Source organism: Musa acuminata, chromosome BXJ2-3 (genome assembly GCF_036884655.1).
Source record: "Musa acuminata AAA Group cultivar baxijiao chromosome BXJ2-3, Cavendish_Baxijiao_AAA, whole genome shotgun sequence".
In the NCBI taxonomy this organism is placed as follows: Eukaryota; Viridiplantae; Streptophyta; class Magnoliopsida; order Zingiberales; family Musaceae; genus Musa; species Musa acuminata.
In genome coordinates this window covers 11,389,103-11,409,417 of record NC_088340.1, presented here as the reverse complement: position 1 = coordinate 11,409,417, position 20,315 = coordinate 11,389,103, and the positions used below count along the sequence as shown (strand labels likewise).

Here is a 20,315-nt window from a genome sequence, read left to right as displayed (position 1 = left end):
CCAAGCGCTCTCACCTTCTTTCCGTGGTTAAGATGAGTCTTCACAACGCGGAATCACTTCCGATTAATTTTCGTTTGCGTTTCGTGGCAGTCCATGGAGTTTAACGTTTTGATGTTAATAATTCTTGCAGCAATCTGTTCTTCTTCCTCTTTTCTTGATCGGTTTAGGGAAAACGTTTGATCAAATTTCTTTCTCGTCGTCTGGGGGCGAATTGAGCTACATTGTCTGTTCTTAGATGCTTAGCAGCAGTAATTGTCAGTGTTGTGATAGATCTGTCGAAACAAAGATTGATAGTCGGTGACACGTTGGAACAATTAGGTTTTGAGAAGATATCTGCACGTCCATGGTGCCACGGTCTGTGTTTGCCTCATATTAATCGCTCTCTTGGTTTTGCCTCAAATTGTGTGCCCAATTGATGGCTTTTGTCTGTGAAAGCATATCGTTTAAGGTGAATTCCCTCGCGTCGATTGAGACGGAGCTCCCTTTCAGCTACCAAGTCTTCCCGACTGTCAACCACAGGGTGGGATCAAGAAGAGCGCCGAGAATTTGGTAGAGCTTCTCATTTGAGATCTTCCATGTCAACGTCGATGAATCCTTTTTACTTGTGCACCACAAACCCAGTAAATGAGGACAAGGTGAAGCTCCTGAAGCAGAGAACACCCGATCTCTATCAGGTCAACATGATACTCGACAATTTGCCTGTGAGGAGGTTCACCAAACGGAATGGCATCACCATCCAGTGGACTGTGCGAAGAGACCTGAGAAGATATGAGGGGTTGGGCAAAAAGGCCCAAACTCAGCTGAAAGAGGAGCTGTCTGGATGGAAACTTGTCGTGAATGACGTCTTCGGGTAGCCAAATTGCTCGAAGCTGCTCTGCGTCATGGTTGGAGATGGCATACAGATTGCAACCATGGTGGTTGTAACAATTGTGTTTGCTGCTCTTGGATTGATCTCTCCTGCTTCAAGAGGCATGCTCTTGACAGGAATGATCGTTCTATATCTTTTCCTGGGATGCTGCTGGGTATGTTGGAGTAAGGCTATGGAGGACAATAGAAGGTGGTTCACAGGGATCGAGATCTCTTTCCTGGTCGATTGTGTTTCTCTTCCCAGGGATTGTAGTCATCGTTCCTCAGCATTATGAACTTCTTGTAGCTGGGGAAGAAAAGCACACGAGCAGAGCCTTTGTGGTTCTGCATCTTGGTTCCTCTAACCCTTTGGGTTATTGCTTGGGCACTCAAGCGGAACCTATATAGTATCATGTTCTAATAAATCAGAGCTCAATAGAAATTCCTGCGAGAACCCTTCATGGCTCCTTGTCCTTGCTGCCAGAACTCTACCATTTGGGACCCTCTTTATTGAGCTCTTCTTTATCCTTTCCAGTGTTTGGCTTGGTAGGTTCTACAGTGTTTTTAGATTCCTCTTGATTGTTATTCCATTGTTGGTAATTGTTCTAACTTATATGCATCTCTGTGTAGAGGACTGGCGGTGGCGGTGGAAACCTTTCTTTTCTTCTGAATCAGCTGCCCTTTATCTATTCCTCTACTCCATGAACTACTTGGATTTTAAGTTAGGAGCTTGAGTGGGCTTATATCCTTTACCTTGGCAATTTACTGATCATGACTCTTCCAATCATGTTATCTACCGGTGCCAATGGCTTTTTGATGTCTTTATTTTGTTCACTACCTTTTCTTGTCGGTCAATATTGATTAAAGGTTTGTCCTCTAAGCTGCAGTGATCTGTATCTTTAGGATGTAAGTAATAAGTTCAGAGAACCTCAATTCAGGTTTGAGGTGTTCATAATTAAGGCCAAGCACCTCAACATTTTGTCTTCAAGGAAGCATTGTAGATCTTGTTGAATGCACTTGAATACTAGCTTTCTTGTACCTCTATGCTATTTTTGATCCCACATTAGGAAACATTTTTTTTTTCAATGTTGTCTACTCTTGAAGCTTCTGTTGTAAAGATAATTCAGTATTTCATATGTTCCCAATCTCTTAGTTGAATTTTCTTTATTCATTTACAGCATGAAGATATTTATTTTACTTGTTTGTACATCATTTGTATTTAGTTTTCATATATCTTCTGGATTTTGGTGAATTACAATTAGTAATTTATCGTCCCGATGAATTTAAGGTATATGTTGGTGAAAGGTACATCTATCAAAAATATTTAAATTTCTTGACATTGTAAACTCTGCCAAGATAAATGCAATTAGTTCTGCTGAAGAATCATATCAGTTCAGCTGTTCAATGCTATAGCTACATCTTTACTAGTCTATTGTTTGGAGTAACGTAATTGAGCTAACACTGGTTTGCTGACCTGACAACCGTGTGAAGTCAAAAGCATGTATCAGAGTCATCTCAATACTCTTCTATTAATGGATTAATAGAATAAAGAAGGCCGTCATGTGGTGGATGATTATTCAATTAGCTTTCTTGGTTGTAATTCTTTTAATGCTGTATGATTAATGTGTTGGACGGTGGTCACGTAGCTAATCCTACAAAATATTGTAATTGCAGGGAGGAGCAGCACTCATGACTCTTTTTGAATTCCTATTTCTCAGTACGTAGCACACAGATCGCCATTCTGGATTCGAGACTGACTCGAGATTTCTCTCCAGTTTCCACCATCCATTGTCGGCACAAGTGCAAGAACATGGCTGCTAGTGGTTTGACATCCGCGGAGCACCGTCTCTGGACCATCTCTTCTTCCAAGTGTACAGGCAACAACAGGTACTCTTTCTTTCACTTGATACGTCCTAAAGGGGGTGTCAAAGGAAGCTTCTCCTGCTTTGGTTTGGCTTGCTCATTATTGCCCTCGTACACTTTGCATTTTCATATTTTCCATTGATACAAGCTCATGAAACATATGCAATAGATTTGCGATGTTTATACTCAATTGTTATGACATTCTAGTGTTCACTTTGGCCCATGGCAATACTACCCGAGATTCTCAATTTGTGAGAACGGACGGCAGAGACAGCACATGGTGTCTCACAACCACCTTCACCTGTGATCTCTCTACTCCTCTCCTATTTATTCGTCCCTCATGTCAACTTCGTTACACTACCCATACCAATCCTCCCTTCTTCTTCTTCTTCCACATTCCCTGACTCACCCACCTCCAACTGCATCATGGGCTTTCCTTCTGTTTGCTACTGCGTCATCCTCCCCAAGCCTCTACTGCTCGTCGTCCAGCTCGTCGACCTCGTCGTCTCCTTCACCATCTCCTGCCTTGGGCTGTGCCCACCGCAAGAAGACTCCGCTTATCCTTCGCCGGCGAGTGCAGTCCACCCTTCTGTGATCAAGAGGAGCCTCCCCATCGTTGAATTCTCGACCCCGAGGAGGAGTCCGGTGCCGCTCGAAGGCGACGAAGCCGTTTGCGCGGTTTGCTTGGGGACGCTGGAGGAAGGAGATGAGGTGAGGGAGCTCGGAAACTGTTGTCATGCATTCCATCGCCTGTGCATAGATAAGTGGGTCGACATGGGTCGGGTCACCTGTCCGCTGTGCAGAACTCAGCTGCTGCCGAGGGGAAGGGCAGAGAAACAGCAGTTGGTAATGGCAGTCGAGTTTATGTGAAGATCTTCTTAGAATTCAAATGGTACAGAATGTGTAGAAGCCTGGATTATAGCTTTGGAGTCTTTATTGGAGCTAACAATTAAGCTTAATGAAAATAATGTGCTGATTATTAAGTAATATCTATCAAATTGTAACGTTCTTTATAATGACAAAATGGATCCTGGTAATGCCTTAATCGGGTTCGGGTTCGGGTTCTATTATTCGGGTTGGAGGATGGAAGATCCGGATCCGTGTGGATTCGAGCGAGTGGGTGTTTGCCTCCCCCGAGCCACTATAAAATCGGCATCTGTTCGGATACTACCACCGTTCGCGTGGAAATGGAGCCGGATCTCCTCAAATCATCGCTTTTCCACGCCGATCAGCGGCTCTGCTCCGCCGAAATCCTTCCTCCTTCGCAGGTTTGCAGATCACGATCTTCTCTCCTCCTCGTCTTCTTCATCGTTATATGCTTTGTTGGCTCGAAGTTTCTCTTGCAATGGTCTCCAGGTGCGGGCAAGAATCGAAGTCGCCGTCCTCAATTTCCTTAAGAACCTCACTGCTTCCAACCCCGCCATATCCGATCTCCCCTTGGTCTGTCTCTCTCCTCTCTGTTTCTCTCCTTGTAGTGGCTTTGCTTCTAATCTGTGCTACAAATGGGTTGGTAAGGCGAGTTGCCTTTTGGGCTCTTCGTGCCTATAATTGGACGATCGGTTAGAAATAGTTCTACTGGAATCGTGGACATTAACTCTCTTCCTGATTTGTTTCGATTTTACGATTCATAACATGATTTAGGGTTTCCATGGTGTTTGCCGATGTAGTCATCTTATTGCCATTTCTGATAGCACCATTTTGATGTGGTAGATCAGTAGGAAGTACGATAACAGTGGGTTACGTCATGGGCTTTTGAGTGATGTTTCTTCGGTCTTTCTCTCTCACTCTGTCTGCACAAGGTCTCTCATGAGAGCAAATGATGCGAAGGCGTTTGTTAGAGGTGAGAAATCTGAAGCCAGGACATGTTCCTCGTTTGCTATGTTCGCATCTTGCAAGTTCATGTTGTTCTTATGTTTGTTGGGTTGCTATTGTAGTGTGGATGGTTATGGCAATGTGCTTTCGGATTCTTGTCCAAGGGAAGCTTGCTACCCAGAGGGAGCTTTTCTATAAGCTGCTTTGTGACGCACCGGAATATTTCAGGTCACAGCGTCAGGTCAACAGAACAGTACAAGGTCATTTTTCCCTTTCTACTCAAAATAGTGTCGTTTATGTCTTATTGCTTAAGTTTGCTGTATATCCATTGCAGATGTTGTGGCATTGCTCCGTTGCACTCGGCATAGTCTAGGCATCATGGCATCCAGCAGAGGTGCAGTTATTGGACGCATGGTGTTAGAGGTGCACTCTCCTAACTTATGTTAAGGTTGTATTTTGCAGATGTGACATGTAGGATTCATGTTTGTAGATATTACTGCCATGGGAGTCAACCTACAGAACAACCAAAGATTTTGAAAACATATCAACTGTAATGTTATTTCCCCTTTCTTAGAATTACATTAGATATTTGATGGTTGATTTAAAGTGTTACTTGATCTTAGGAGCCTGGTGAACAGATTGTTGATTGTTCCATGATTGGACATGCTGGCTATGCTATAACTGGGGACCTTTGTACGTTGAGCAAACTTGTTCTACATTCTGATGCTCGATATATCATTATAATAGAGAAGGTACATTCAGGTCTCCCGTGATTTACTTATGTTGACAATTTCTTTTCAGTCTGATTAATTTATTTTTATAATTCGAGTAGGATGCTATATTTCAGCGGTTGGCAGAAGATCACTTCTTCAATCAAATACCATGCATATTAATCACTTCCAAAGGATATCCTGATATTGCCACAAGGTAGAAGCAAGTGTTATTCTAGTACATCAGTTTGTTCTTTCTTATATATGGGGACACCTACATGGGAAATGTTGAGGTTGAAAATAGTGTGTAGGATCAGGTACAAAAGGTCTTGCTAAGGACAGAAATGTGGAAATGCATTTTTGGAACATCACATAATCATAACTTTTCATTTGGCTGGTGTTGTTGTGCAAGCCTTTCTGTGCTATTTGGTTGAGCTCATACAAGTGTGTGGATGCTTGAGTGTGGAGGGCGTCTTGCATTCTGGTAGAGAGTACCAATAGATAGCTATCTCTGTTTCACATGCCCATGTATATTGTATATCAAAGATGAAAGCCTTTTATGAGGTGAAAGTTATTATCAAAGTTTAGGAACAAATTTATGTCATTTATCAGATATTAGATAAACCTGGGTTGGGATTATTGGTTTGGTGAAAAACCGATAGTTTCTTTCTTTCTTTTAAAGGATTATTGATTCAGAGCCATATTGATCAAAGATAATTACGAATTTAGTGAATAGAAGAAACAAGCATATGCATGTGTTTTCTTTTTTGCTGTTTAGAGCCATATTTTTAATTTGGTTGCTTCTTGATTTTAGTGTGATGATTCATAGACATGGAAATACAAATGCTTTGTATCTATATATGTAGTGAAAACTGCATCTTTGGATGTTACCACATGCTATTACATGCTCTAGCAATTTTGTTTAGCTTTTGCCCCGTCATGAACCTTTCATCATAGCTTGGTCGGTTTCACTTCTTAATTTTTTTTATGATTGGATCATGATATGGGTCATGGAGATAACCTCACCAATTCTAAGGTAAGATGGGTTATAGTGGCCTTCCCATACCCCACACCTTTAGGAGCCCATAAACTAGCTATTCCTTTTTATGATTTCTTGATAAAATACCATCAATTTATTTAAACTATATTTATTATGTAACATCCCGGTTTAGTCCCACATTTGAAGTTGGCTAAGACTAAGATTAATTTGGTCTAATGGACATTCTACTATTAACCTCCATTTAAATATTTTGGACCTGCGGTTCAGGCTTAACAAAGTTAACAAGCTAGTTATCCTGTCAGGTCGGATCGTAACAATTGGCATAAGAGTCGATCCAATATAGGCCATGGTAAGAGACTCGAGTAGGAAATGACTACCTCTGAACAGGGCTTAAGAGCACATTGATGTCGAACCAGCATTGGACTATGTCTCATATGCATTATACTAACTTCTTATTCTGAGTTATGTTGGGCCATGACGAAGACATCAGTCCCTTAAATTGGAGATTTGTAACACCCGATTTAGTCCTACATCAGAAGCAGGGGTTTAAATAGGTGTTCGGGCACTCACCTAGGTGCTCGGGCGAGACGAGGTGAGGCCTAAGCGCCTCAAGCCTCAACCAGGCGGCACGCACCTGGGCGCTTGCCTGAACCCAGGCACTAGGTGCCTCGGGAGAGCGTTCGATTAAAACAAATCAACCGAACCAGACTATTAAGTTTGGTTGGTTGAATAGTAGCTTAGGTGGTTCGATTGAACCAGCTAAATTATATAATGTTACTAAATCTGTGCATGCAAAACCCGCCTCCAGTGTGACCTTAAGCCACAAACCCTACTTCATGCGTAGCTACTGCCTTCGTCGTCATCGCTTCCTCTACCGCTACATTCGCCGTCAACGCACAAGATCAATGCTTCCTATGTCGTTAACTGACGAGCCTAAAGGTCTAGCTTTCATCTATAGTTCCCTCCACCTTTGTTGCTTTCGTGTGCAGCTCCTTCCACTATCGAGGGAGAGGACCGCAGCTTCCACTACTACTGACCGATACATCTAAAGCTTCTTCCGCCCACGATATCACCATCCATGATACCGGGGAGGGTAAAAATACAGAATGGATTTCGAAAGAATACTGATAGAACAGTTGTTCAGATAGAAAATGTCACAGAAGGCAAGGAACGAACTCTTGAAGAAACTTCGGTAAAACGAAATATAGCTCACCACCAAGTTTAAAAATCAAAAGGGATACAGAAGATCACCACCCTAATGATAATAAACAAGGATACAGAACTGAAAGCAAAAGACTCACCACTCAAGGACGCATCCAAGAGATACAGAGTTCAAAAGAGCACTTCAAGAGAGAATCTGTCAATATCCTCAGTTTTCTAAAGTCCTTTCTGAGACCTAAACCCCAAAATAAATACTAGTGCATGAAACAACCCTTCATGCATAGGGAATATCGAGATTAAGTGCTTTACAGCTGCCAACCAACTTTATTAATGTATTCCTTAGCCACGAAGAAAAGCACTATGATACAGCTTTACAGTTGCCAACCAACTCCATTAATGTATTCCTTTGTGCAGGGAATATGCTGATGAGCTGTCTTATCTGAGTAGGCTGAGTTGAAGATTATGTGGCAATATTATTGGCTGAAAAAAAATATATCATATTATCAGTATGGTCCATATGAACAGATTGTAGCAAATTAGACACTCCCGTGTCAATCTCCCCTGGTTGAAAAAGACTTGTCCTCAAGTCCGTGTTTGTTTCGTCATCATGATTATAAAAAGGACTTAAATCAGCCACATTAAATGTTGGGGATACTCCGTAATCTTTAGGTAGCTCAATCTCATAAGCATTTTTGCCAATTTTCTTAAGCAGCTTGAATGGACCATCAGCCTTTGGTTTTAGTTTTCCAAATTTGCCCGGCGGAAACCTCTCCTTCCTGAAATGAATCCAGACCAAATCACCTGCATTAAACTCCACATGTTTTCTGTGTTTGTTAGCAGCTTTCATGTACCTCTCATTTTGTTTCTCAATGGTTGCTTTCACACCCTCATGCAGCTTCCTTATCTGCTTAGCTCTTTCATCAGCATCTCCACTAAATTGCTTTGTTGTAGAATGAGGGATTAAGTCCAAAGGACCAACAGGATTAGTACCATAAACTACCTCAAAAGGATTCTTACCAATACTATGATGCATATAACGATTATAGGCAAACTCAATTTGTGGAAGAATGACATCCCACTGCTTAATATTCTTGCTAACAGATCTTCTAAGCAAATTTCCCAAGCTTCTATTTGTTACCTCAGTTTGCCCATCGGTTTGTGGATGATGCGAGCTGCTGAAATTCAAAGAAGTGCCCAGCTTCCTCCAAAGAGTTCTCCAAAAATGACTAACAAATTTTGAATCGTTATCAGACACCATAGTTCTTGGAATACCATGCAATCTAACAATCTCCTTAAAATATAAATCAGCAATATGAGATGCATCATTTGATTTATTGCATGGAACAAAGTGAGACATTTTTTAAAATCTGTCAACAACAACCATGATAGAATCCTTGTTCCTTTGAGTTCTTGGCAGTCCCAAAACGAAATCAAGACTCACATCCTCCCATGGAGCATTTGGCACTGGCAATGGAGTGTACAAACCAGAATTTTGACTTCTTGTTTTTGCCAAGTGACACAATCGGCATTGCTTCACATGTCTATCCATATCTCTGAACATTTTAGGCCAGTAGAAATTTGATTGAACAAGAACTAGAGTCTTGTCCCTACCGAAATGTCCTCCCAAAACACCACCATGAGCTTCAGCTAGAATTACTTGTCTCAAAGAACATGATGGAACACACAAAGCATTAGCTCAAAAAAGAAAACCATCAAAGATAAAAAATTGTTGAAAGGAACCTGATTTACAATTCTGCCATATCGAGCCGAAATCCACATCGTTCTCATATAGATCTTTGAATGTTTCAAATCCAACTACTTTGACTTCCATTGCTGATAATAAAGAATGCTTTCTGCTCAATGCGTCAGCAACTACATTTTAAACACCAGATTTGTGCTTGATTGTAAAGTTGTAAGATTGTAAAAACTCCACCCAAGCTGCATGCCTCTTGTTTATCTTGTGCTGGTGATTAATAAACTTTAATGCCTCATGATCAGAATATAGAACAGATGGCTTGGCAAGAAGGTATTGACTCTAATAAGACAAAGCGCGATAAATTGCATAAAACTCCTTATCATAAGTAGAGTATTTCTTTCTCGTATCATTCAGCTTTTCACTAAAAAATGCAATGGGCTTTCCGTCTTGGCTCAAAACAGCACCAATTCCCACATTAGATGCATCACATTCAACTTCAAACACATTATCAAAATTTGGTAGAACTAATATAGGAGCTTCGATCACCTTTCTTTTCAAAAGCTCAAAAGCATCATTAGCTTCACTAGTCCATTTGAATTTATCACATTTCAGACATTCGGTGATTGGAGCGATAATAGAGCTGAAACCCTTGATAAATCTTCTGTAAAACGAAGTTAAGCCATGGAAACTCCTCACATCATACAATGAAGCAGGTGTTGGCCAACTGAGAATAGCCTCTACCTTACTTTGATCCATCATGATTCCATCTTTTGAAACAACATACCCCAGAAACATCACACTAGAAGTAAAGAAATCACACTTCTTTAGATTAGCATAAAGCTTCTGCTGCCTTAAAATAAGAAAGATCTCTTTCAGATGATTCATATGTTCCTCTTCGCTCTTGCTATACACCAATATATCGTCAAAATAAACTACAACAAATATTCCAATGCATGGCTTAAGTATGTGATTCATAAATCTCATGAAGGTGCTAGGAGCATTAGATAGCCCAAATGGCATAACCAACCATTCATATAAGCCTTCTCTAGTTTTAAATGTTGTTTTCCACTCATCTCCGGGCCTCATTCTTATTTGGTGATAGCCACTCCTCAAATCAATTTTTGAGAAAATATAAGCACCACACAATTGATCAAGTAAATCATCTAACCTTGGAATAGGAAAGCGATAGTCCACTGTGATTTTGTTGATGGTGCGACTGTCCATGGCACCATGCACATTCTCCAAGAACCATCCTTCTTTGGCACCAAAAAGGCTGGAACCGCACAAGGACTCATGCTCTCCCGAATTAACCCTTTTTTCACCAATTCATCAACTTGCCTTTGAAATTCTTCATGCTCCTTGGGACTCATTCTATATGCTGCCTTATTAGGTAAAACAGCCCCCAAAATAAGATCAGATCAATGTGATGCTGGATATCTCTTAAGGGTGGAAGGCCATGTGGAATCTCTTCCGGTATAACATCTTCAAACTCTTCCAACATTTGTTTCATGATTACTGGTGTCTCCTTGTGTTGTTCATTTTCTTCTACTACTAGTAAAGCCATAACATGACCACCCTTGTCTAATTCACCTTTGCATTCACCATACGACATAAAAGCGTTAACTTTCTTCTTTCGTGCAGTGATTTCGGATGGTTGTAATGGAGCTAAAATAATCTTCTTTTCATTCACCTTAAAAGAATAAGTTTGTTTGAAGCCGTCATACAACACCCTTCTATCATAATGCCAAGGTCTTCCCAACAGCAAATGACAAGCATCCATAGGAGCAACATCACATCATACTTCATCTTTATAATACTTGCCAATAGAAAATGAAACTAAACATCTTTTAGTTACATTGATGTCATTTCCTTTTTGCAGCCAACATAATTGGTATGGATGTGGATGAGGGATGGTATTCAACTTTAGCTTCTGTACCATCTCCAAAGATACCACATTCTCAAAGCTATCGCTGTCGATGATCACCAAGCACACCTTGCCAAGAGAAGTGCATTTAGTGTGAAACACATTTTTTCTCACCCAACTTTCATCGTCGGCCACATAGGACACTTGTAAACTACGTTGCAATACAATAGACAAACCATGATCAGCATAAGTAATCTCTTCCTCATCATCATCGTATTTTGGTTCGTCCTTAGCTTCATCTTCTCCTCCATCACTATAATCTTCAACCAAAGTTACAATCCTCTTATTTGGACAATCCGAAGCAATATGCCCAAAACCATGACATTTGAAGCATTTTCGGCCACTTAGGGTAGAAGAATTAGGTGTTTTTTTACTACCAGCAGACTCTTCACCCTTTTCTTGCACCTTCGATATCACCTTGCTTTGGACAGTAGGCTTAGAACTTCCTCCTTTGTTGTAGCCTTCTTTTGAGCTATACTGAAAACTCTTTTCAAACTTCTGTTGCTTTTCAACTTTTAATGCCAGCTTGCTCACATCATTTAAAAACCAATATGGCTGTAGCTGAACAACTTTAGTAATCTCATACTTCAGACCTCATAAGTATCTTGCAATTGTTTGCTCTTCCGGTTCCACAAGTTCTCCTTTTAACATCAAATTATCGAATTCTACAGTGTACTCCTCCACACTAAGATCTTTTTGCTTGAAATCATGTATTTTGAGAAAGATCTCTTGTCTATAATTATGAGGTAAATATTTTCTCTTTAGCTCCATTTTCATTTTCTCCCATGTAACGATCTTACTCTTCCTCTCACGTTCTCTTTGTTTCTTCAGATTTTCCCACCAAAAAGATGCATTCCACCTGAGTTTGAGTGCCACAAGTTTGACCTTCTTTTGTTCTGGTGGTTCATAAAAATCGAAAATTCTTTCTACTGTATTAAGCCAATCGATAAAGTCATCAACATCTATTTTACCTTCAAATTCTGGAATATCTAATCTGGGGTTATATTTATTCTGCCACTCATCTTGGACTCCATTTCTTCTTCGACATCTTCTCGACTCCCTTGGAAGAGGTGTATCATCATCAGAAGTAAATTCTCGATCGTCATTTTCATGTTGGTTATATCTATTTTGAAGTTCGTCGATTATTTTATTTTATTTTTGTAGGCTATGCAGTAATTTTTGTAGCTGCAGCCTCAACGACTCAGCTTCATCTTCGTGGTCGCTACCTTCACCAACTACATCTTTTCCATTCCGCCTTGCCATGATTTCTAGCATTTAGCTCTGATACCAAACTGATACCGGGGAGGGTAAAAATGCAGAATAGATTTCGAAAGAACACCAATAGAACAGTTGTTCAGATAGAAAATGTCACAGAAGGCAAGGAACAAACTCTTGAAGAAACTTCGGTAAAACGAAATATAGCTCACCACCAAGTTTAAAAATCAAAAGGGATACAGAAGATCACCACCCTAATGATAATAAACAAGGATACAGAACTGAAAGCAAAAGACTCACCACTCAAGGACACATCCAAGAGATACAGAGTTCAAAAGAGCACTCCAAGAGAGCTTCTGCCAATATCCTCAGTTTTCTAAAGTCCTTTCTAAGACCTAAACCCCAAAATAAATACTAGTGTATGAAACAACCCTTCATGCATAGGGAATTTCGAGATTAAGTGCTTTACAGCTGCCAACCAACTCCATTAATGTATTCCTTAGCCATGAAGAAAAGCACCATGATACAGCTTTACAGCTGCCAACCAACTCCATTAATGTATTCCTTTGTACAGGGAATATGCTGATGAGCTGTCTTATCTGAGTAGGCTGAGTTGAAGATTATGTGGCAATATTATTGGCTGAAAAAAAATATATCATATTATCAACATGGTCCATATGAACAGATTGTAGCAAATTAGACACTCCCGTGTCAATCCACAACTTCCACCATCGTTGCTATCATCGTTTGAAGCTTTATTCATCCCTATTGTTGTCGTTCGTAGCTTCCTTCGTCGTCATTGCTGTTACCATCCGCAACTTCCTCCGTCGCTACCACCGTCATCTGAAAGTTCTTGTTGCCCTCTCCTTCCCTACTTTCCACCATCAATGACTCTTTTCTCTCCTCTAACTATTGTTAACAGTAGATTGTTAAATATTATTATCATATAATAATCCCTATTTAAATTTTAGCATTGCTAATCTCTATATTAATTATTTTTCATATTTTTATATGTTAATATTTCAGAGCGCCTCGCTTTGCTTGAGCGAACGCCTAGTGCCTCAGGCATTTTCGGACCTTAGTGTCATTTGGCGTCTAAGCTTTTTAAATCACTGATCGGAAGTGGACGAAAACTAAGATTGAGTTATAAGGGTTCGATGGGTGTATTACTATTAACTTTTGTTAAGCATTTTGGACTAATGGTTTAGTCTCAATGAAGTTAATAGGTTAGTTATCCTATCAGGCCGCATTATGACATACTGTTTCTAATTAATAATTAGTCCTTGTGACCATTTAGTCTATTGTATTATGCACATATTAAATTAGCTATTATTTTTTCTTTTTTTTTTACCCTTTCTTGTCTCATACAGTTGAATTTTTGCTAGATCAGTGTTACAAACAGGAAGTTTAACCCATGTTTAACAGTGGTGGACACACTATATACAAGTTACAAAACAAGTCTGCCTAAGCCATCCTGACTATTGCTGACCTTGGGAGCAGAAGCTTTTAATCATCTCTGGAAAACAGAGAGGGACATCATAAGAGTGAAAGCAGCCTTATAGAAGTTCCTGTTAGATACTTTTATTTGTACCTTGCTAGTTGACCTTCTTTATACTGGAACTAAATGCAAAATCAAGGTCCATGCAAAATGTCAGACATTTTGTTTCTAGTGTCTTGTAAGTCTTTTGTTGCCATCACAATGTTGACACTAATAATCTGGTTGATTCTTTATGACTAATTTTATCTCTAAACAGGTTTTTACTGCATCGGATAAGCCAGACTTTTCCAGACATGACAATCTTGGCTTTAATGGATTGGTGGATCCTTCTAAGTCCTCTTATTATGTCATTCTTTAGATTATTTACTCATGTGTATTTAATTGCAAAGTTTTTGCAGGAACCCAGCTGGATTGGCAATACTATGTACCTACAAGTTTGGAAGCATAACTACTGGTTTAGAGTCATACAGATATGGTACTTCTTTTAACAACTCATGCTGGAGAGTATGCAGACATTAGTTAATAAAATGTGTCTATCTGATTACAATTACAGCTTGCAATGTTAAATGGCTTGGACTGCGAGCAGATGATCTGCAGATTATACCTCAACAAGTGATGATGCAGTTGAAGCCACATGAGATAAAAACAGCTAAAAGCCTAATGTCTTCCAAGTTGTTGCAGGTATGCAAGATTAATTTGCCAGTTTTATGAAATTTGGTCATATTCTGTATAATAATTTGTATTAGATGGCCATATGCAATGTAAAAATGCCTAAATACAGAAAAATGATTCATAACTTGGAGACGGGAGGTAAAAGAAATGCATTGTTCATGGTTAATTTTGCCATGCATAAAGAAATTAGCGAAAAACTAAAGTAGATAGATTGAAAACTTTAAACCCCAAAAGACATTTGGCTATGGATCAACATTATAGATTAGCCTTAAATTTTTTGACTTCGCCAATTGGAGAGCTATTTTACTGAAATACCTCTGACATTTACCTATCCACTGGAAATCTCCTTGATAGCAGATATTATTTACTTTTGCAAGTACATCATGTGATTATTTATGAATCGCATAGTACCAACTTGATAAGATTATCTCAAAGAGCTATTCAAGTCATACGGCAAAATTTTCATGTAATCTCAACATGTAACATGAAGGATATTATCTCCAGAGAGATATTTTGGTAGTTAAGTCAGAGTGTGGGCAGTCAACAGCGTAGGAGTCCGGTTAAGTGAATTTTAGTTGAGATAGTATTGAGCTCCATCCTTGATTCTCAGCTCTTAGGATTGTGGAAACTATTTTTTTTTCCATTGATATTAGACTATTGAGGTTTTATGCTGCTACTTCAACTACTTTCCATAAACATGCCCTCGTGTATTGCCTCCAGAAAAAGAGGATAATAGCCAATTGATCTAGTAATAAATAAGGTTTACTAGCTACCAAATTTTTATAGTGTTGTGGGAAAGATTGACAAGTATTTTACATTTGCAGGAGAGGTACCAGGCTGAGTTGTCACTGATGGTTGAGAGGGGCCATCGTGCAGAAATTGAAGCTCTGTACTGTCATGGATTTGATTTCTTGGGAAAATATATAGCAAAGAAGATTGTACAGGCTGATTACATTTAATGGTACCTTCATTTTCAACTAAAGTCTCCTTGTAGATCTTCATGCTACTTCTTGAGCAATCTTTTCACCTTTGATTGGCATCTGACTGAATGCAGTGATACTACTCCAGGAAGTAAGATGGAGAAGAGCAGCAAGGTTCATTGGAGAGGCAAACGGTAAGCCACATTGGACCTTCATGTAAGTGCGACTCTACAACTCAGCAGTCTCATAACTTTCACAGATCTAATGCTTCTGAGTAGGTGCTTTTTACCCGGTCTCTCATACTGTTTTCTCATTCTAAGCAAAATAACGTTCTCTTACTTGCAGCATGATTTTGTTGTCAGGAAGTCATCTGCATGAGTTCTTGTTATTAGCATTTCTTCATCCTAAATAAATGATCTATTATCTGTCATAATATCATATTTATCCTTTTTATTTTGTTGTGCTTATCATATTTATCCTTGAATATAGTTGCGGAATATAATCAATCAACAGTAAGCTTGCACAACATTAAGAATCCTTGGTCTGCCACATGCCACACTTTTAGGGGTGCCGATTGAGCCCAAGAATCTGAAAACATGGCTAGTATGGATGTCATCAAATTTACTATTATTTGGATCCAGTAAACTATCGGGTTAGAGCATAAATCGGATGACGTGTAAATCCGATATCTGTCTGAAATGATACCTAACCCAAAACTTTCTTACTGGGATCCATCCCCATTTGGATCCTATAATTCTTCATGTCCGATCCGGATTCTAGATGAACCCAATCAGCAACACACATAAAACTATAAGTTGCTAGGCTTATGAATATGAAGTCAAGTATAAGATTGTAGTCTATGACATGTTTCTTTATTAGAAGTCATGAACCAGCCTTTTAAGAGTTTGCCTCAGGAGTGAAGATTGGTTGATTGGTGAAAAGTCTGGTCATAAGTAGTTGAGAGAGAAAAAGCCATGCCATAAGATGCGTGATTGAAGCTATAAGAGCGGCATCGTAAGTGATTAGCGACTGAATCCATTTTTGGTCGGTAGAGTTGGGTCCAAATCTTCTTTGAGAAGAAACAAGAAAAAGAAATCCTGAAAGCTACGAACAAAGTTCTATATAGGGACAGAAACTTTGCACCCGTTAATCAGAAGTCTTTTTTATTTAATTCAATTTATCGGTAGACTGTTAAGCCACACATGCTGGTCCTACACTGCCAGATGGATGATTATGAGATCATCCGATATCACTTCACACTAAGACGTCCATTTTCTCATAATCAAATATTTGTCACCGAAGGCTGGTCTGCGTATGGGAGGTGGCAGGAAACCAGCCATATGCCTCCCCCGCCAACAGCACGATATGCTGTCCCGGTCATCGTCCCACATGAATGTGCTGATGGGCCACGCAATGAATGCTAGGGCAAGGAGAATTGATAGTGGCAACGACGCAAGGGCCGAGCCGAGACCTCTCCAGTCCTTCACCCCATATCCCCAGAAGATAACTCCAAGAAAGGATCAAGTATGCATGTATCTGGACAATAGCTAGAGAAGGGAGCAGGTGCAGCAGCCGCTGCAGCAGTAGTTTTTGGCTCTTAATGGAGAAATCAATGCGGCTGTTGGCCATGGCGCGTCGTACGGCTCCCCATTGGGTGTTGACAGCAACGGGTCGACCGCGGGCGGTCCTGGTGACTGTCGTCTTGCGCGTTGCCCATCGGTCCACCCGTCGCTGTGTCGTCTGCATGTCAACCCTAGCCATGGTCGTCATCATCATCATCATAATATACTGGTGCAATCCTCCCTCCATGCGACCCATGGGAAACACATTAGAGGACATGTGGGGGTTGGAAGAAAACGCAGCAGCCCCATGTTGTGTTGTATTCCTTACCTGTCGTGTTCCTCGTTTTCTTCCTGACATTCAGTGTCACCGGCCTGTTTCGGATCCTCTCCACTGCTACAATTAACTCAGACCTCACACAATGATCGTTGCTGTTGGCCCCATTAGCTTTTAAGTAATGCACATGAATCAACCTCCAATTCTCTGTTGCTGAAGAAGGTTTTATCTGCCAAAGAAAAGAGATCTCATAGACATTACATCGCGAACTGTTCCTTTTCTTTTGGTGGATTTTATGTAGCTACCGCATGGATAGTCAACCTTATGATCATCTTGGCAGAGCTTTTCTGCTTTGTCATCCATGTTGCACAACCCTGTTATTAAGAGAAACAAATTTTAGAGCGGAAGCTGAACGTTCCAACAGGTGTCCTGCTTTTCTGTTGTTGACTAGCCGGAAGACTTGTTGCAAGCCCTTCATCAAGGTTAATGTGGAAGCTGGACTAGTATCCTCTTCAAGTTACATGCATCGAGTGAACATTCTTGATAAGACCATTACACCTTAAACCCTGTTATCTTTCTTTATTAGAGGTAAATCTTTTTCACCGATTGAAAAGACTTGGGTACAAATACGATTATAGATCAACTTTGTCTTGCATTATTCAAGAAGTTAAGTGAAAAATATCAGGTCTCTATTTTGTGTCTTGTATAATTTTCCTATAAACAGAAGTGATCACTGGCCTACAATATATACCAAAAACAACAGAACTCGTCCATCGTGGATGTGTGATTAGTCTCTGAATTAAATTCTATTTTGTACTGCTAGGAGCGTGACGAACGTTCTAATATACTGTTAAGTAATATAAACCTTTTTGTTTTTTGGAAAAAAAATTAAAATGACAGATTGGATAATAACTAATAATGTTGGATGTCGGGAAATTATTTGGACTGCCAGATCTGAAGGATATTCTTTTGATGAGAATCATAAGACCTGTTTTGTTTGAAGTGACAAATGCTGCAATCCTCTGCAATTTTGGTCCCAAGAAACTGGTCTTTTTTTATCTTACTTTGGCTCATAGAAGGTCAGTGTTGACGAGACTCCGGCACGGAATATTCGACCGTATGTGCTTCGTTAGCATTTATCAGATCATTAACAACAACAATATTTTTTCTCTCTCTCTCTCTCTCTCTCTCTCTCTAAAATGATCAACTCGAGGATATATGATAACATTGCCTCGACAGGAACGCAGTTTCAGCGAAGAGATTAATGCGCAGGCTCGTGCGCGCACACGCGCGGACGCGGAGGGAGACGAGCGCCAATTGCTGCAAAAGGAAGTAACGCCACAGCCGACAGTTACGGTGGTGGGCGAGGAGATGCTCGTGGTTGGGATCTAACCACATTCGAGATCAGACGACAGGAGCACGCAGGACTTGACAGGTGTGTCCCCATTCCTTTTCTGTGCCCGTCCTCCTCATGTGCGAGTCAGAGAGAGAGGACGAGATGGGGGGCCATCGTTGGCTTCTTCTCCCCCACCGTCATTGCAACCCTCACTCTCTCTCTCTCTCTCTCGATGGGGGGCCATCGTTGGCTTCTTCTCCCCACCTCCCTCTCCCTCACCGTCATTGCAACCCTCTCTCTCTCTCTCTCTCCTTGTAGGTTTTGTTCTTTTGTTTTGCTGGCCCGTGACGTGCCCATGGATGGACAGAGGGATGGAGGGAGTGCAAAACATGGACACGAACTCTTGCTGCTGTCGCAGCTGGGGCCTTGTCGTGCATGAGATTCTTGCACACCAACATGCTTTGGTTTCTGCAACTACGATTTAATTGCCTGGCATATGCAGTAATCTTGATCGCCACCTGATGATAGATTTGCAAGTGTTTGCCAACACTTCCCCACCTGTAATGTTTGAAGAACTGCAACTCAGAGTTCAAAGAACATTGAAGAGTTGAAGCACATAGTTCTTGGTAGCCTATCTTCACTGGCCAAGTGGGAATTTGCACGTTTAGAGGGCAAAATTAGTAGTACCTCCCGTCCTCTCTGCCTGTGCCTCGTGCAGTACATAGGAGACGAGCAAACTCCAAGGACTGTACCTGCAGATTAATTAGCTCGATAGTCATGTCTCTTGTTTGCTTCTGTATTACTCCTATGGCTTAGGAAGTTTGCTACCAAGACACCTGCAAGGACTACATGTATTAATACTTAAGGTTATCGAAAAGGGTATCCCTACAAGACAAATGACCTAGTATTACGTGGCATCACTGTTCAAGGAACAAATGCAACACCAAGTTGCAGTTTGATGGTGTCATTTCCCTTGGTTAACTTTTTCTTTTGCATGTTGCTAGTTCACAACTGCCCTGTACACAAGACCTTGCGAAACCCTAGACTGACACCCCACCAACCTTGTTCTTCCGTGGGCTACTCTACTCGATGAATCCGTGCACGTGCATTGCATGCATGCAAAATGCTTCTGACACAAAGACATGATTTGATTAGGGGCTGGTTGCCTGACTCAACATGCCAAAAAGATATGATGCTTTCCTTGGATTCCTTTAGGCGATGGTCTTGTGTAGAGGCTTCATCAGTGTTGTGTTTGTTGAATCAAAAAGTTGCCTCCTTTTTCTATTTGATATGTTTAAACTCAACATTTAAAACCTAAATGATGCATGGTCTTTAGTGGAGGATAAGATAGGTGGCTTTAGTTCAAGAAGGTCCTTCCTGATGTGATAAGTATGTTTTGTTCCTTCTGCGAAGAATATCAAATTATCGATCATCACGTTAAATATCAAATTGCTCTCGAAAACAATTTCTTTCTTCCAAAAATATCTCAATTATTTTTCACCTACATCTCACATCACATCATTTTCTTCCCCCATCACTCCTTTCAGCGTGTAGGTAGAATATTCTATTTTCTCCTGTTTCCGCAGTCCTCACCGCTTCTTCGTGGCCCGCATGGCTTGCTAACGCGTGGCTCATCCCCTGCGCCACGGCTTCTTAATATATCTGGTCATCATTTGGTCTCCCCAATTCTCGTCTTTTCGTAGGCTCCTCCGTCTACCGTATCATCGTCAACCAATTGCCACGCAGGTCATCATCCACCCGTGTATTGTACCTGGTCCATTTGTTTCCGTGACTTGCCCTCTCACCGATCCATTCCCGAAATGTTT

The 20,315-nt window shown here is 40.6% G+C and overlaps 1 protein-coding gene and 1 pseudogene across 20 annotated transcripts; both read left to right on the top strand.

Moving 5' to 3' along the window:
- The first annotated feature begins 575 nt into the window (after nt 1–575).
- On the top strand, nt 576–1,580 carry LOC135607528 (transmembrane 9 superfamily member 12-like; annotated as a pseudogene).
- LOC103973097 (meiotic recombination protein SPO11-2) lies at nt 1,252–19,428 on the top strand. Of its 20 annotated transcripts, none has more exons than XM_018821301.2 (14): nt 1,252–1,392; nt 1,477–1,713; nt 2,521–2,733; nt 4,425–4,549; nt 4,644–4,781; nt 4,856–4,944; nt 5,012–5,071; nt 5,145–5,273; nt 5,354–5,448; nt 13,982–14,044; nt 14,124–14,200; nt 14,279–14,406; nt 15,222–15,358; nt 15,452–15,770. In XM_018821301.2, the coding sequence occupies exons 3-13, from the start codon at nt 2,657–2,659 to the stop codon at nt 15,354–15,356; spliced, it is 1,116 nt and encodes a 371-aa protein (XP_018676846.2). In that variant the 5' UTR covers nt 1,252–1,392; nt 1,477–1,713; nt 2,521–2,656; the 3' UTR covers nt 15,357–15,358; nt 15,452–15,770. The 20 variants fall into 20 exon arrangements, 13 of the variants coding, with proteins under 13 accessions (XP_018676846.2, XP_064955274.1, XP_064955273.1 ...); XM_065099202.1 differs by having other exon boundaries at nt 4,420–4,549; XR_010485171.1 differs by lacking the exons at nt 1,252–1,392; nt 1,477–1,713; nt 2,521–2,733 and adding exons at nt 3,601–4,149; nt 18,393–18,588; nt 18,808–19,428 and having other exon boundaries at nt 4,420–4,549; nt 15,466–15,511.
- Nucleotides 19,429–20,315: the final 887 nt, after the last annotated feature.